This window comes from Prinia subflava, chromosome 3 (assembly GCF_021018805.1).
Source record: "Prinia subflava isolate CZ2003 ecotype Zambia chromosome 3, Cam_Psub_1.2, whole genome shotgun sequence".
NCBI classification, from domain to species: Eukaryota; Metazoa; Chordata; class Aves; order Passeriformes; family Cisticolidae; genus Prinia; species Prinia subflava.
In genome coordinates, this window is record NC_086249.1 from 69,959,980 (window position 1) to 69,976,103 (window position 16,124).

At 39.3% G+C, this 16,124-nt stretch overlaps 1 protein-coding gene across 4 annotated transcripts; it reads left to right on the top strand.

The window, feature by feature from the left end:
* The first annotated feature begins 463 nt into the window (after positions 1 to 463).
* ERCC5 (ERCC excision repair 5, endonuclease) lies at positions 464 to 16,085 on the top strand. Of its 4 annotated transcripts, none has more exons than XM_063392386.1 (16): positions 464 to 614; positions 1,326 to 1,443; positions 2,057 to 2,232; positions 2,744 to 2,859; positions 2,954 to 3,046; positions 3,829 to 3,889; positions 4,774 to 4,917; positions 5,748 to 5,955; positions 6,228 to 7,376; positions 7,746 to 7,996; positions 8,374 to 8,493; positions 9,982 to 10,195; positions 11,977 to 12,121; positions 12,927 to 13,127; positions 14,005 to 14,089; positions 15,401 to 16,085. In XM_063392386.1, the coding sequence occupies exons 2-16, from the start codon at positions 1,356 to 1,358 to the stop codon at positions 15,950 to 15,952; spliced, it is 3,603 nt and encodes a 1,200-aa protein (XP_063248456.1). In that variant the 5' UTR covers positions 464 to 614; positions 1,326 to 1,355; the 3' UTR covers positions 15,953 to 16,085. The 4 variants fall into 4 exon arrangements, with proteins under 4 accessions (XP_063248456.1, XP_063248459.1, XP_063248457.1 ...); XM_063392389.1 differs by having other exon boundaries at positions 488 to 614; positions 1,343 to 1,443; XM_063392387.1 differs by lacking the exon at positions 464 to 614 and adding an exon at positions 1,005 to 1,130.
* Positions 16,086 to 16,124: the final 39 nt, after the last annotated feature.

Sequence of the window (16,124 nt, forward strand, 5' to 3'; positions counted from 1 at the left end):
TCGTAACTTTTGCTTAATAGTGATAGTTGCACTGAGAAATGGGGTCTCTTCTGTTCTCTGGTTGTAAGGCTTAAGTAGGTTGGGATGAAATTGTGGTTTTCCATTTATTTTGTTCTTGGGTTGGAGACTGTCACACTTCATCCGCAGAGTACATAGCCTATGGATTCTTCCAGCATTAGCAGGAGCCAGGTGCTCGTCCTTCGGCTTGTGTTGCAGGGAGCTTTGCCTAGGGATTCCCAGGTGCTGAGGTGCCTGCAGTGCAGGGCATTGGGCCTGTGGTCGGGAAGGACAGAGAGCACAGGCTGCAGGGGAAATCATGTTCAGGAGTGGGAAAAGCACTTTGGGACTACTTTTGGTCTGCATTGTGGGATTTTGTTCTGGGACAGGAGACTTTTTTTCATTCTCCGACCAGAGGAGGGCAGTAGAGCCGGTGAAGGATCTGGAGCACAAGTCCTGTGAGGAGCAGCTGAGGGAGTTGGGAGTGTTTAGCCTGCAGAAGAGGAGGCTCACGAGTGACCTTATCACTCTCTACAGCCACCTGACGAGAGTCTGTAGCCAGGTGGAGATCGGCAACAAGTGGCAGGATGAGAAGAAATGGCCTCAAGCTGCACCAGGTGAGGTTTAGGCTGGGCATAAGGGAATTTCTTCACAGAACGAAATTGATCAGATCAGTGATCAGATATTGGAAGGGACTGCTCGGGGAGCTGGTGCCGTTACCGTCCCAGGAGTGTCTAGACTGGATGTGGCACTTAGATCGTGGTCTAAGCTGACAAAGGGACGTTCGCTCACAGATTGGACTCGATGATCTCAGAGATCATTTCCGACATAACTGATTCTGTTATTCTCCGCTGTTTGGTGTTAGGCTCCTCGGCTGCCTACCGGCCTCCGGAACCGCAATCTCAGAAGGGGCGGTGGGAGCCGCCCGGCCGCGCTGTGCGGGGCGGGCTGTGGGCGGCTGCTCCCGGCCGGGCCTGCGCCGGCCCCGCCCCGCGCACTGCGACTCCCGGCGGGCCGCGGGCCGGGCGGGGCCTGCGCTCGGGGCGGGCCGGGCCGCCCGCGGTGGGGCCTTCCTGCCGCGTCCCGGCGGCGTCCCGGCGTCTCCCTGCGCCAGGGGCCGCTCCCCGCCGCAGGTCCGCGACCCCCGCCTGCCCCTGCCCCTGCCCCTGCCCCTGCCCCTGCCCCTGCCCCTGCCCCTGCCCCTGCCCCTGCCCCTGGCTATCCTGGCCATCCTGGCCCGAGCGGCTGCCTCGTTATTTCTGCTTGAATTAATAAAGCAGTCACGGGCCGCATAATCTTTGGGTTATTCCTTCTTTTGTGCTTCATAGATTTTCTCTCAAAGCAGCTAAGGAAGGACAATGGGAGTTCAAGGACTTTGGAAGCTGCTTGAATCCACCGGGAGACCCATTAACCCAGAAACGCTGGAAGGGAAAATTCTTGCTGTTGGTATCCTTTCAAAGTAAAGCTGGGGAACTGAAGTTGCAAGGGAGATTGTTTTAACTATTTCCTTCAATTATTACTGATTATTATTAATATTATTAACATTATTACATTTAAATTGCCTACAATTTGGTAAGTGGAAGTTTTGCTTTATAATACGTGAAATACTAAGCTCTTCTATTTTAATCTTTTTTAAAAATAGACTTTTTAAAAATAGGTTCCTTATACAAGTGTTGGACTATAGAATTTTGCGCCTCATAAATAAATGTGCTGCTCTCAGTAGGACTACAAGATGAAGAAGTTCTATACCTATGCATCAGCTTGCCTGTCCTGTACAATTGGTGAAATGCTGGAAAGATGTGGAAGGATGCTACCTGTCATTTTCCTGTAAAAATAACTGGGGACGTATTTGCTGTGCTTTTGCTTCCACTCTGCTTTTTGTGCAGGGCAATAGGGGCAATGGTTAATTCTTCCAAGTTCATAGCTATTTGGATATTCTTGGTTTTGACAAGACAAGCTTGGGGCCATGGGCAACAGCCACTCAGTCAAATCTGTGCACTTTATAGGAACTCCCAGTGTGTAAAAGAGCACATTTTTTTCCTCTCAATGGTTCTTTAAGATATCAGTATTTGGTTGAACCAAGCAATAAAGGGAGCCAGAGGTCGTGGTGGTGTTTCTGTACGGAATGCTCACCTGCTGACTCTGTTTCATCGACTGTGTAAATTACTGTTTTTCCGGATTCGACCCGTCTTTGTTTTTGATGGAGAGGCACCTCTTCTGAAGAGACAAACCTTGGTAAATACTTTTGTGAGTTGTTGCAGTGTAGAACAGGCTGTATGTCTGCTGATAGTAAGCAGCCCATTTTGATTTCCTTCCTGTTGTTCTGCTTATGCTTCTGAGATGTGGGGATGGAGAATTGAAGTCCACTGCTCTGCAGGTGTCCTTTGCAGTCCTAGCCTGGGCTAGCTCTTGGAGCATGCAGCAGCTCATCTTTAATCTAGGCAGTTTTGATTTGCATGGGAGCTAGGTTGCAGGGAAGTGAATGATGTCACAAGCCTGGCTTGTGCTCCAGAATGGACCTGAGTGCAGCTCTGCAGGCATTCATACTCAGAAGCTGAAAGCTGTTCCTGAGTCCCACGGCAGAAACAGACATAGATGTAGAGGCTCTGAAGGCTGTGTCCCCCTTGGTGTTGGATGAGTTAGGAGTAGCTCACAGGCTCTGCACACAGAATTGTAACAGGGATTCATTGGATGTACATCTTCAGCATCCAGTAAAATCTTGTTGGTGTTAATCTTATTTTCATAGGCTAAGCGAAGACAAAGAAAGGAAATTGCCATCAATGATTCCAGGAAAACTACAGAGAAGCTCTTGAAAACACTTCTGAAGAGACATGTTATTAAAACTGCTCTTACAGGCAAAAGGCAAGAAAAAAAATTTTTCCCCTTGTTTATAAGTGACAGTAAGTATTTTTGAAGCTGCTAATTGCTGTTTTGTTTTTTCTTTTTTTTCCCTAAGAAATGAAGCTTTGCCCAGTATTACAGAAGTTCGAAGAGAAGGAATTGATGATATGTATGCATTGCCTGCTTTAGAGAATGAAGAGAAGAATAGGTAGGTAGATCCAAGAAAAATAGCTTGAATGGCTTTTAATAAACTTGGATAAAAGTGTAAACCTCATTTTTTGATGCTTATGAAAGGCCTTTGACCCATGAGACGCTCTAATATATATAACATTTATTTCTTTAATTTATATTTTATTTCAGTTTCTTTTTTGGTACAGAAGCCTCCTAGTTGTTTAATGGAAAGTAACAAAAGAAGCTTTCAGCCCATAGATTAAATTTCTACACTGGATGAATGTATAAGGATGAAAGTTATACATCAGTCTCTATGGCCATGTCCATACAACTGAATGGGACTGATTGTTCAAACTTGGGTGTGGCAGCTTGATTCTGTTTTCTGTGGACATGTTCAGCAGAGGCAGGCTTTGTCTGTACTTGTCATACCTGTGGCATCTTCTTCAATAACACTAAGTGAGAGTGTGAAGCTGTCTTGTAGGTTACTCTTTGCACATCTGTACTTTTATATACTTCAGATGCTGACTGAGTAAGAATTGTGTCATGATCTAAACAGTGGCAGTTGTCTCCATCTAGTTTTAACTGATGACATAAGTTTGCCTTCTTACTTTCTGTTCAGATCTTTATGACCTGTGTATATATTGATATGTGTGTTTATGTATATATGTATGTATATGTATATCTATATGTGTGTGTGTTTGATGCTGAAATTTTTTGTGTTTGACCAGCAGAGGCATGACTGATGTCTTTTTGCTTAAAATTGAAACTCTTTTCCTGGGTAAATATCTACAACTTTTGTTTTCTCTTTGTGATTTTTAGCTCAGAGGAGGAGGAGGAAAAGGAATGGCAAATGAGAATGAGCCAAAGAAAGATGTTGCAAGTAAGTGCAACCTAGTTGCCTTGTTACTGTGAGCAGCCCTCTCATTCATGTACTATGCTTAAAAGACAAACAAAAAGCTTAGAAAGTCCAATTATTTGGAGTTATAGGTCTTACTATAGTATTGCTCATAAACAAACAAGTTAGTTTTCTGTACTCTAAGAATTCCTATTAAGGAGGAAATAAAAATGTGATTTCTCCACCAGAATACAGCAGAACAGAAAATTCTTGTGATATCCTTTCTTTTTCTTTTTACTACTTCCTCTAAACACGTAAGGAAGACATTGGTTTTTGTAACAATACAGGTGAAATGCATGCATTTCTGCATATATGTGTATAAGTGACAGTATATTTAACAAAATTCCTGTGCTTCTCCAAATGAGTACTGAAACTGAAGCACTTGAGTCCTTGTATTTTCATGGATAATTTCTGTATTTGCTCCTGATGTGCTGATCGGATAGGAAGAGGAGAAGAGAAATATATGACCTAAGAAGAAGACATAATAAATAATAAAATTATCTTTGCTTTCATCAGTAGAAAGAAAAGAAAAAAACTCTATTTTTGAAGTAGTTCTCATCCAGAAGGAGAACCTCTTTGGAAGGATAAAATCAGGGTAGCGGAGGCTATAAGACTTGCTTTTGTGATTTATGCTAAGCATCTTTTTTGTAAAAAGAATAAAACCAAGTTTTTCTGTATAGTGTACATCAGTGGGCTACTTAACATTTTTTATTACATAGTAGTTACTTTTTTCTTGTTTTCTTTACCATATAGGAAGTTGTAACAAAGTTCTTGTGTTTTCTGTTTTGTTTGGAATGATGCTCTAAGTATTTTATCATTTTTGTTGTGCTGTAGTATAAAACATATATTGTTGTTTTCCATTTTTATAGGAACAGTTGTGTGAAAATCCTTATTCTGTAGATATTGAATCAGAAGATTTTCACAAGCTGCCTCCAGAAATAAAACATGAGATCTTGACTGATATTAAAGAACTTACAAAGCGAAGAAGAACATTATTTGAAGCAATGCCAGAGGTAATATTTAAAATAGCTTTCAAGGCATTGGAATGGAGCTATTGCTATTAATACTGATGGAAAAAAGGTACTACATCTGAAAAGCTTTACACCCTAGACTATTTAATAAGAGATGTTACCTTGAGGAGAAAAAATCCAATGAGATAATGACTCTTTAAAGCCTTATCTCTTGATTTCCACTGAAATCAGCAGAGCTAATTCAATTTGGCAAAAATATTACAAATCATGCTGTGTTTCATGCCTCATCAACATTATGTCCAAGATTGCATAGCATGCTGCTGGTACGCATGAACCAGGCAGAATGAATCCAGCTTGGATTGCAGACCCTGAGGTTGTTGGAGGAGCTGGCAGCTGGGAAAAGGCTTTTGTAACTTAGGCAGGTGTGTTGAAGCTATTCAGACACAAATGGGGTATCCTATAGTACCACTTCTACAGTGAGCTTTTGGAAGTACAATATAAATAAGATCAAATGATGGCTTATGTCCAAATGTAAACTAAGAACCATCATTTTAAAATGATCCACATGTGGATTCTCTTTTAATTGTTTTTTTTTAAGATGGGGATGAGCTCTGATAGCCAAAATTGAGATGTCATGTTCTCCAGCAGTCAGAGCTATTGGTACCTTTCAGAATTGTTGTGTGTTGCCAGGATAGTATTGCTGTCACTTGGGAGTGCAGCAGCCAGTAAAAGACAAATGTTAGCTGCTTAAAGGAATTCTTGAAAGAATTTCCACACTCTTCCAGAGTGTGGGAAATGAACTTGCTTAAAAGGGGTATGTTATTTCAATTGACTTGTTTGTGTTGTTTTGTTTTTTGTTTTGTTTTTTTGAGGACTCCAATGACTTTTCCCAGTACCAGCTTAGGGGTTTGCTTAAAAAAAGCAACCTCAATCGGTGCATAGAAAATGTACAAAAAGAAATGAATCAACAGCACTCGGGTGAAATCCAAACACAATATGAAAATGAAGGTGGTTTTGTGAAAGAAGTGGAATCAAGGAGGGTGGTCTCTGAAGAGACTTCTCACTATATTCTGATAAAGGGTATGTCAGGTCTTAATTTTGTAAAACCTGTTTTTGGAGTGTACACTCTGGCACGCTTAAAACTTAAAGGCAGTTTTAAGAAACACCTGAGTAGTGTTTATTGGTGCTCGTAGTCAGTACTTTGAATGAAATGGGCATTTCTGTTATATGTCATTACTGTGATCTGTAAACCTGTAGAAAAGTAGTTTAATAATCTTTATATGATTATATTCATTATGTAAAATGGAATGTTATTATAAAGCAATATTTCTCCACACAAAACTTCCTTTCAGGTATTCAAGCAAAAGAAGCTATGAGTAGAGACTCGGAAACTGCTGCAGGTCCCTCATCAAAAATGCATGAATTGACTAAATTAAATAAAATCAATGAATCTCCTGCTAATGCAAAGCCGTCTGCATCTGACAAGATGCAGACAGAGGGGGGTGACAATGTGGTGGCAGCACCCCCCTCTCCTCGGACTTTGCTTGCTATCCAGGCAGCCCTGGTGGAGAGCAGCTCAGAAGAAGAGCTGGATGCAGGACGGGTGAACGTGGAGCAGTTTGTGCCAGAGGGAGGCAGCGTGTCTCCAAGAACACTGCGGGCAATTCAGCAAGCTCTGAGGGAAGATGATAAAGGGGAGGAAGCTGCTACTGCTGCAACTGGTGGAGTGCTCTCAGAAAGACCACAAGGGAAAGACTTTCTGCTTAGTAGCTCAGATGAAGAAGAGCAGATTCCTGAAGTTAAGGAGGGGAAAAACATTCCTACAGCTACAATTCATTCATCAATCCAAGTGACTATGCAAGATGCTAAATTGCAACAGAAGAGTCAGGAGTTGGAAAAAAGTCATATTACACCCCAAGACATTGGTATATTCAGAGATGAAAAGTATTCTGCTATTGAAAATACCAGAAAAGGCAAAGAAGATACAGACAAAGAAGGAAATGATTCAGAAAATCATTTTGCACCCAAGGACACCAGTATATCCATAGCTGAAACTTATATTGGTGATACTATAAAAGACACAGAAGATGTAGACAAGGAAGAAAATGGTTCCAAAAATCTTGTTTCACCAAATGATACCAGTATATCCAGAGCTGAAAATTATTCTTATATTAACAATAATAGAAAAGACAAAGAAGATGTAGACAAAGAAAAAAATGGTTCCAAAATGGATTTAAAATCTCTGGGATATAAGGATATGAATTTGTGTTTGCAGAAGCCAAGTTCTTCCCCTGTGCAAACTAGTATAGATGGTTTGATTCATGCTGAAACAACAGACCTTTCTAAAAATGAGGAAAACTTGAAAATTTCTGAGAATACACAGGAAGTAGCTTCACAAACAAAGGAGAATGTATCTGAGGATATTAGATTTTTTCCAGAAGCAAGAGATCCTGAGGAGGAAAGAGAAGGGATATCACAGTCTGAAGACAGTGATTCTGATGGTATGTGCTTTTTGATTGTGTAAAAGGGTAAGAAAATAGGACAATATTGTATTTGTAGTCAGTTGAAAGTAACCTTTTGTCTTAGTAAGAAATACTTAAAAATGCATCCACTTGCATATATATAGGAGGCAGGAAGAAAATCTGAGCTGAGTTTTTCCCCTTGGTGTGACAGTTTATCATTGAATCCTGAATATAGAATATGGAGAGTCAGGAAAGCAGGTTGTGTACATTAAGTTTCACTGGTGTATTAATCAGTCAGCCACTTGGTTTATGTAATTTCACAATCATTATATTTATCTGCTGCATATAGAAAAAAAAAAGCACTGCCCAAGTTAAAAATGTGTACAAGTCTCTGTTTTCCTTTGACAGGAAGCTTTATTGAAGTGGATGCTGAGGTCAGTAATGAGGGTGAGGTCAGTAATGAGGCTGAGTTTCCTACTAAATATGATGAAAAGATGGATGATGAACCAGCACTTCCAGAAGTGGAGACAGACAGACCTGATGTTTTCTCACCGGATTTGCTGAAGGAGTCTGACGAGACGCAGTTGGGAAACACTCAGAACATTGAAAGAGAAGCTGATGATAAAGGTGCAGTGGATGAGTGGCAAGACATCAGTCTGGTAACTCGTTGTTTCTTGTTTTGAACTTGTACTGGAGTGCTTTGTCTCCAAAGACTTGTTAAGGAAAACTATTGAACAGCTTCTTGTTTCATTGCCTTCTCACATAGGTATCTAAATGTATGGGAACTGATCTTTCTTTAAAGGTGATTAATCATAATCTCCCTAAAATCAAGGGAAAATGTCAAGGTTTTACCATACTGATGACTGGACCATCTCTGGTCTTACAATTTGCTGCATTAGAGAAGCTGTAACACCTTCCTAGTGTGAATTTATGGAACATATACTAATAGAATAATTGTAGTTGGAGACTTTGAGTTTTACTTTACTAAGTATATCTGCATTGTTGAAATAATAAAAATCTTGGTTTATATTTTCAGGAAGAACTAGAAGAATTAGAAAAGGACCTTTCTGTTGAGCAGAACATGCTTCAGTCTCAAAAACAGCAGCAGGAACGTGTTGCCTCCTCTGTAACAGGACAGATGTTCTTGGAAAGCCAGGTAGTATTTGTTGAGTCAATTTGATTTTTTTCCTTCCTCCACCCCAGTCATTTACTCAAAAGCTGTTAATAATTTTGCTTAGTTGTAGGTCACCTTTTTTCCCTCTTAGGAGCTTGTTTTCTTCAGTTTGCTTGATCTAAAATATTGAAGGTGTTGAGATAATCTTGAATGCCAACTATATTAAATAAGTGTAATGACATTCTAAAATAATAATATACTTATGGATAAATCAGTATATCTTTTAAGCTCCAACTTTTAAAGGTTGGGCCCGTTTGATCGTGGCCTGTTTTTGTGAAAGGTGCAAAATGAACAAAAAATATTAAGAAGCTATGTTCAGCAGCAAAGAATTGATGCAGTCTCTGTGTTAGGTAAACTGTGATTTCCTCTAGGGATTAAAATGTTAAAAAAATTACAAGAAGTCTGTATAGTTTATGCCCTGAGTAAGCAATTGAAGGACTCTCATCAATATTGCCTGAATAAGCCTGTTACTTCTCTGTCAGTGTTTCAGGGTTTAATACAATGTGTTTGGGTTAACAAACCCATAATATAGTAGACTGGTAGTAGCGTCTGTGATGTAATAAACTTATCCCAACAAATTAATTCTGAGAAATATGTAAATGCTTGTAGGTTTTTTTTCTTAATGGGACAGTTTAGGTAGTTTTAAAATGATATTTAGTCTTGGTTAAGTACTTGCACATACTTGTTTCTTCAGGTGATTTTTTTAAGGGCCAGTAGATTGCTTTTGCAGTATTATGTGCCATGTAATCGTAGGCACACTGTTCTAGTTGTAACTCTTTTGATCTTGTGCTTTTATTCTTAATTGCAGTAAAAATTTAGTCTTGGGACTGATTCTGTCAAGGCTCAAAATCCATCTGAATGAAGAACATAATCCAGACCTGTGTAACTAGCACAAGCCTGTAAACCTAGTGCATGTGGGATATTTCACTGAGGTTGTGTAAAAATTCATCAAAATGGAGGCATATCAAAACACTATCCAAGGAATGATTAGTCTTCCCACTGTTTCCTGCTTGATATGAATGTTTCTCATACGCTTTCATGCTGCTTTCTTAGATGAAGTGATGACCAAATCTTTTTTAAAAATATGATTTTTTAAATTTTACTTTTTATATTTAACCTGCATCTTTCTTTCATGGAGCTCACATAATTGTAATGCATGGAGTTCTCTCCTTGCTGTGCAAAACAATACTTAAGTATGCTTGTGTAATTAAGATGGCAGGTTCTCAAACTGTGTGGTGAAAGAGTGCTCAAGTAGTGCTTGACTGATATGGCGCTGTCTGCCTGAGAGGAGTTGAGTGGGAATTCCCCCTTGACTTAACTGAGCTTGGCACTTTTTACCAGAAGTTTAAGCTTTGTTGTCAAATATTAAATAACTCTCAAGTGTGAATCTAGCAGTTCTGAGTGAAGCAGAAGTGTATTAGAAGTTAACTCTTCAGATGAGTTATTGACTGTTTTCCTCCCGTGCTGCAGGAGCTCCTCCGTCTCTTTGGCATTCCGTATATCGAAGCTCCGACGGAGGCAGAGGCACAGTGTGCCATGCTGGACCTCACTGATCAGACCTCCGGGACAATCACCGATGACAGTGATGTTTGGCTGTTTGGTGGACGACACGTGTATAAAAATTTCTTCAGTCAGGACAAATATGTAGAATACTATCAGTGTGTTGACTTCCAGAATGAGCTAGGTAAGCCTCAGGTATTGATTTGTTAAACACAGTCTTTAATAAGGCAGCTCTGTCATCTTTGTATTTTCTACAGAATTTTTGAATAATATTTTCCTCTCTCTTCGGAGAGTCTCTAAAGCCATTCAGTTAGGTTGCTGTTTTACTGCCAGGTTACCCCCCTGAATTTGCAGACCACCTGCATTAATTACTGAGTTAGTGTAATGGTCATCAAGGCTGGAGATAGGAACTGTTATACCAGTTTCTGGGTTAATGTTAGCATAATTTTTCTGATGTGGTGGGAAAATGATATTCTGATGTCATCAGATTTTTAGTCTTCTGGAAATGGAAGCTGGTTTTACTTCAAACTTAAAAGAGGATCTGGAATATGTGCAAAACATCTATCATATAGTTGACACTGAAAGTTTTTTTCTTCTATCTGACTGCTCTTGAGCTAGTTTAATCAAATTGCTGCCCATTTTGTTGAGCTACTAAGCTTCAGTGTCACATGGAGTATTAGGCAAAATGTGAGCCAATTTAAACTTGTTATTATGTCTTGAGCAGAACTCTTCTAAAAGAAATCAGCTTTGACATTGTCAATTTGAGAGGCTATAGAATTTGAAACAGTAGCATGTAAAATTTCATAACGTTTTTATGGGGTGAAAGATGTAGCTTTGGTTTTTTCCAGAAAATTGAATAAAATATTTTTCCCCTACTGAAGTCTGCTACTGTAGCTTAATTGGAAAGGATTGCTGTAAAAGCATGTCTGTGATTTTTAACTGATTTTAATGTGGTAAGTCAAATATTTAGTTAGTTAGTTAGTTAGTTATTGGGAAAAAACAGTCACCATCAGTCTTTATGTCACATTCCTCTACAGTCTCATGCTTCTCCTTTCCCACACATTGCAGAAATTCTTCTATCTGGACAGCTGATGGATATCATGACTAGCATGATGATGGTCTGTTGTGCCTTGTGTGTTTAGACTCACATCCCTCCTTTTCTGCACGGAGTTTTTTAAGTATTTATTTTCAAATCTAAAGTCTTAGAGCTGGTCACTAAAAATCAGTCTGGTTGCCTCAGACTTTACAGCCTATCAAATAGAAGTGGTCAGCTGAGTTCTTCCTTCTTTCTGGCTGTTTCATGGGCTCTTCTGGTCTACTTAGTAACTGTACCAGCATAGAGCAAAAGTCTCCCAGTTGAGGAACACTTCTAGGAAGCAGAGGCATTGATATTACAGACTAGAATGTAAGCAGAATGCTTTTATTTAATTATGGCATTACTCAATTCAGGTCAGCATTATATGAGAACAGGACAGTAACTGAATGTAATAAATGTAAAAAAAAATCTTTTAACAACCCTGAATTTTGAATTATTTAGGTTGGAAAAGACCTCTGAGATCATTGAGTCCAATGTTTGTCTGATCAGCACCTTGTCCACTAGACCATGGCACTGAGTGCCACATCCAGTTGTTTCTTTAACACTTCCAGGGGTGGTGACTCCACCACCCCACTGCACAGCCCATGCTAATGTTTAACAATCATTTCCATGAAAAAAATCCTCCTGATGTTCATTGTAACATTTTCATTTTGGCAAGATATATTTGCCAAATTAGCACAATTATTGGCGCTTGAACTAGCGGGAGTATATTGATACTGCTCCAGAATATAACTTAGCTAATTCTGATATTGAATTACATATAATTTTTTGGAGTTAATGCCTTTGTGTTCCTTTCAGTTTTTTCCTTTCTGATAATACTTTTTATTTTTAAGGTAATAAATGCTGAATCCATACACTTTCTTTTTCAGGGTTGGATAGAAGCAAGCTAATTAATTTGGCGTACTTGCTTGGAAGTGACTACACTGAGGGCATCCCAAATGTTGGCTTTGTAACAGCGATGGAAATTTTAAATGAATTTCCTGGGCATGGCTTGGAACCTCTCTTAAAATTCACGTATGCTTCATTGTGATTTGCTTTTTTTGTATCTCCATATTGTAATTATTAGTAAATATGCTTTTCTGATGCTTAAGCATGCAGCAAAACATGACCATCATTGATGGGACTAAGTAGGCTGTAAAACGTGACTCCACTATGTCACTATTTGGAATGGCAGGTAGTTAAGGTGCCACTTTGGTACAGCAGTCACAGTGAGACAAAGACATTAGAACAGCTGTAGAATTGTGCATCTGCCTCAGAGTTTATTGGAGATCTGGGTTCATAGTGGAGCAGAGGTTCGTTCTCCCTGGCTTGGTGAGAGGCTGCTGGATCTTGCTCATAGAGAAAGGGGACTTGATTGAGGAGTGGATGACCTGGAAGGATACAGGCAGGTAGGGTGTTGGCAAGAACAAGATTTTCAGAGGGCCAAGGCAGCTGTATTGGTAATGGCAAGGATGGTTAGAAGTCTTGTTTTTTTCCTTTCTTTTCCTTGCATACCAAAAAACCTCCAAAAATGATCATGTGTGTGGAACATCGTCTGCAGGTGAGGCTGAAGTTGGGGCCTTCTGTTTAGCAGTTTATGAGGAATCCAGGTTATATTTTCTACCATGGCTTACAATAGCTGCATTTAATGTGAATGTTTTGTCTTTTCTACTTTTAAGATTTTTTTATCCCTTTGGCCATCTTTGATTTGAACATTTTCTACATCATTTCTTGTAGTAATTGAAATAGAGAGACTAAGGGTATTGAAATTAGCACGGTGGCTCTTAATATTTCAAATTTTATTTTATGAGGCAAATCAATAATTTTTTCTCTTTTTCAGTGAGTGGTGGAATGAGGCTCAGAAGAATAAGAAAGTGCAGCCTAATCCACATGACACCAAAGTCAAGAAGAAACTGCGGGAGCTGCAGCTTTATTCAGGTTTCCCAAATCCAGCAGTGGCAGAAGCGTACCTGAAGCCTGTGGTGGATGAGTCAAGGGGTTCCTTCATCTGGGGAAAGCCCGATGTAGAGCAGATCAGAGAATATCCTTTTACTTGTTACCTAAAAGTACTCAGAGTTCATAAGGGGTCAGTAATGGAGTGTCAAGTCCTTAATATCTCTTTGTTATGGGGGCCCCGAGCCCTATCTGCATGTGCTCCTCGGAATGATACCAGCTCTGGAATAGAAGGGAATGCAGCCACGCATGTGTGGCAGTCAGGGCTGCTCTGCCCTCCCGAGAGAGCGCGCTGCCTCACTTTGCATGCACAGAGAATCTTGTAGCTGAACTGACGAGTTTGTTGTGATAGTATATTTCTGTAATTGATATATTTCTGTAACTATCCTCTGCCTGTTTCTCCTATTGAAGTGGGATTGTTTGAACACTCCCTCTGTGTGTTTGCCTTTTTTCACAAATAATCTTGAAGTCTAGCCAGAAATGGTGTTTCAGTCTGTGCTTTATCCCCAGTTATTCCCTCCATTTCTTCCAATAATGTCTACTTTTTGCTTCAGTTGCAGTCTGAGCTGCAGCAAACTACTAAAAAGTAGATGACAATAAATGCAGAGCTAATAGGGTTTTAAACAGTAAATGAAACTTCCAGTAAGTGCAAGTGTAAAAATAAGGTTTATTTGTAGCATTTTGCATTATGGCAATGCTGTTTAGCCAAAATGAGTTCTGTCTTCACTGAGATATGCTTTGGGAAATGTGATATTAGAGAAAAAGTTCTGCAGCTAATGGAGATGTAGCAGCATGATTGTGATACATTGTTTTAACCCAGAGTCTTTTTTTTTTATTTTGTAGTAGGAAAAATTTTGAAGTGGAGCAGCTTTCCTCCAGACATTGTTTACTTCAGGAATTTTCATTTTATCTGTTTACAAAATACCAGTAGTAGCCATTTTGTAAAGTTCCTTAACTTTCTGCACATTCTGCAAGGATCACTTTGGCTGGACTAGGACAAAGATAGATGGAATCCTTTTGCCTGTGATGAAGCAGCTGAACTTGCAGCAGGTGAAAATCTACCTGTAATTTAAGGGTAACTGGAAAATTGTGAGAGAAGCATTTTAAAAAGAACAGTAAAGCTTTGAAGTAAAATATCTTTCTTGGAAGCTGGGCTTTGGTTTTTAATCTTTTTATGTATTTATTTTTTTGAAAGTCACTAAGCTTTCTTCTGTAGACTTCATTTCTGGTGCTGTGAGGGACTCTGCATAATTTCAGACTTTGATTTCAAGTTTCCTTACCTATCAAGCACCTATCTCAAGTCCAGGCTGCTGGTTTTTTTTCTGGACACAGTCAAGCTACAGGTACCTCAAACAACTTCAGTAATTCTAGAAGACAATGTTCTATAAACATTTTATATATAGAAGTGCCCCTAAGATTTTGGTGGAGTGATATTGCTCATTTGATGCTGTACACATCCTTTGAGGACGAGTGGAGACTGAACTGTTGAGCAAGTGCCCATTAATAGTACTACTCTCATTTCCAAGTAAATGTTCTGTCAACTTCATTAACACTTGAAAGTGAACAGGGATGCCTTCTGTGGTAGCTGTCAAAGTGGGTTGTGAAATTGATCCCCAGTTGCAGATATTTTTTCCTTTTGCCATACACCAGATAGATACATTGTTGAAACCAGTGTTCTAGGTTCTCTGTATCACTGAGTGGAGTGAAAGCCCCATAGTTACATACATACACTTTCAGGTTGACTGGAATATCCTTTGGAAGTGTCTGTCTCTCTTAGACAATGTTAGGGACAAAGTAGAGGACTGGCTTAGCCTATACAAAAAGCCTAGCTGTGGTTAAATAGCACAAATCGACACTGTGTGATGACTATTAGTTCTACTCTTCAGTCTTTGTACTGTAGCAGCATGTGGTGCAATGAACTTGAGTCAAAAGCCTGTGTGTTCTTGCACTTGGAGGCACAAATGTGAAGTGCACTTACAGCATTTACTTAGTAAACATTCTGCTTTGACAGCTGGAAGCTAAGAATGTGTTTGTAAGGACATACTTAAGAGCACTACAGAGATTCGCTGTATTAGGGTTGACAATAGCAACATATGTCTAATCACCAGCAGCACAATATTTGTGAAATCTCACTGGAGTTTGCTAATTATTAATTTCTGTAAAGGTTCTTGTTTCCTAATTTATTATGAAGTATGGGCATTACTATAATGATGTATCTTATTGGTCACATCTGTGTGCATATATATTAATTTCATTACTCTTTTACTCCTGCTTTAGTTTCAGATGCTTTATAATATAGCTAACGATTGAATTCTCATTACAAAAACGTTTTTAACTGTGTTTCTGTTTTATATTTAATAGACTCAGCTTCGAATTGATTCGTTCTTCAGGCTAGAACAGCATGAAAAACAAGCTATTAAAAGTCAGAGACTGCGCAGAGCTGTGACTTGTCTGAAGAGAAAGGAAAAGGAAGCAGATGATGAAAGTCAGGAGGCCACTGCTGTCACAGAGACGGAACCTAAACACCCTGGGAAAAGGAAAGGGGAAGGTACCAAAGGTGGTGCAAATCAAGCTGCAGCAACAAAAGTACAGGGTGGAAAGAGAAGAAAACATTCAGATTCCAGAAAAGAATTTTTATATGGAGGTGGTTTTGTTGGAAATTTGCATCTCTCAGAAACTTCTAGTGACTCCTCAGTGGAGGAATCCAAAGGCAGAGATTTAGGCAAGAGCAAAAGGAGGAAAAGCATGTCTGCAACAGAGACAGCAGACCATAAAGAGAAAAAAGGGTGCAGTAGCTCAAGTGGTGAGGATGAAGACCTGGGAGATGTAGTCATGGTGACTGCCAAACCTGTGTTTGAAGGCAGAAAAAAGAAATCACGGAGCAAGAGAGGAATAAAAAAGAAAATGTCTTAAATTAAAAAAAATATTTAAAAAGAGAGACTAATTTTTCTGGCTTGAGCTTTGTAAATATTCTAATGAATTCTTTTCAAATATAATAAATTATCCCTATTTGAAATGCATTTTGTCATGCATTTTCTGTCCAGAACTTAGAGGTGATTCTAAACAAAACAGTCATTTTGAGTAA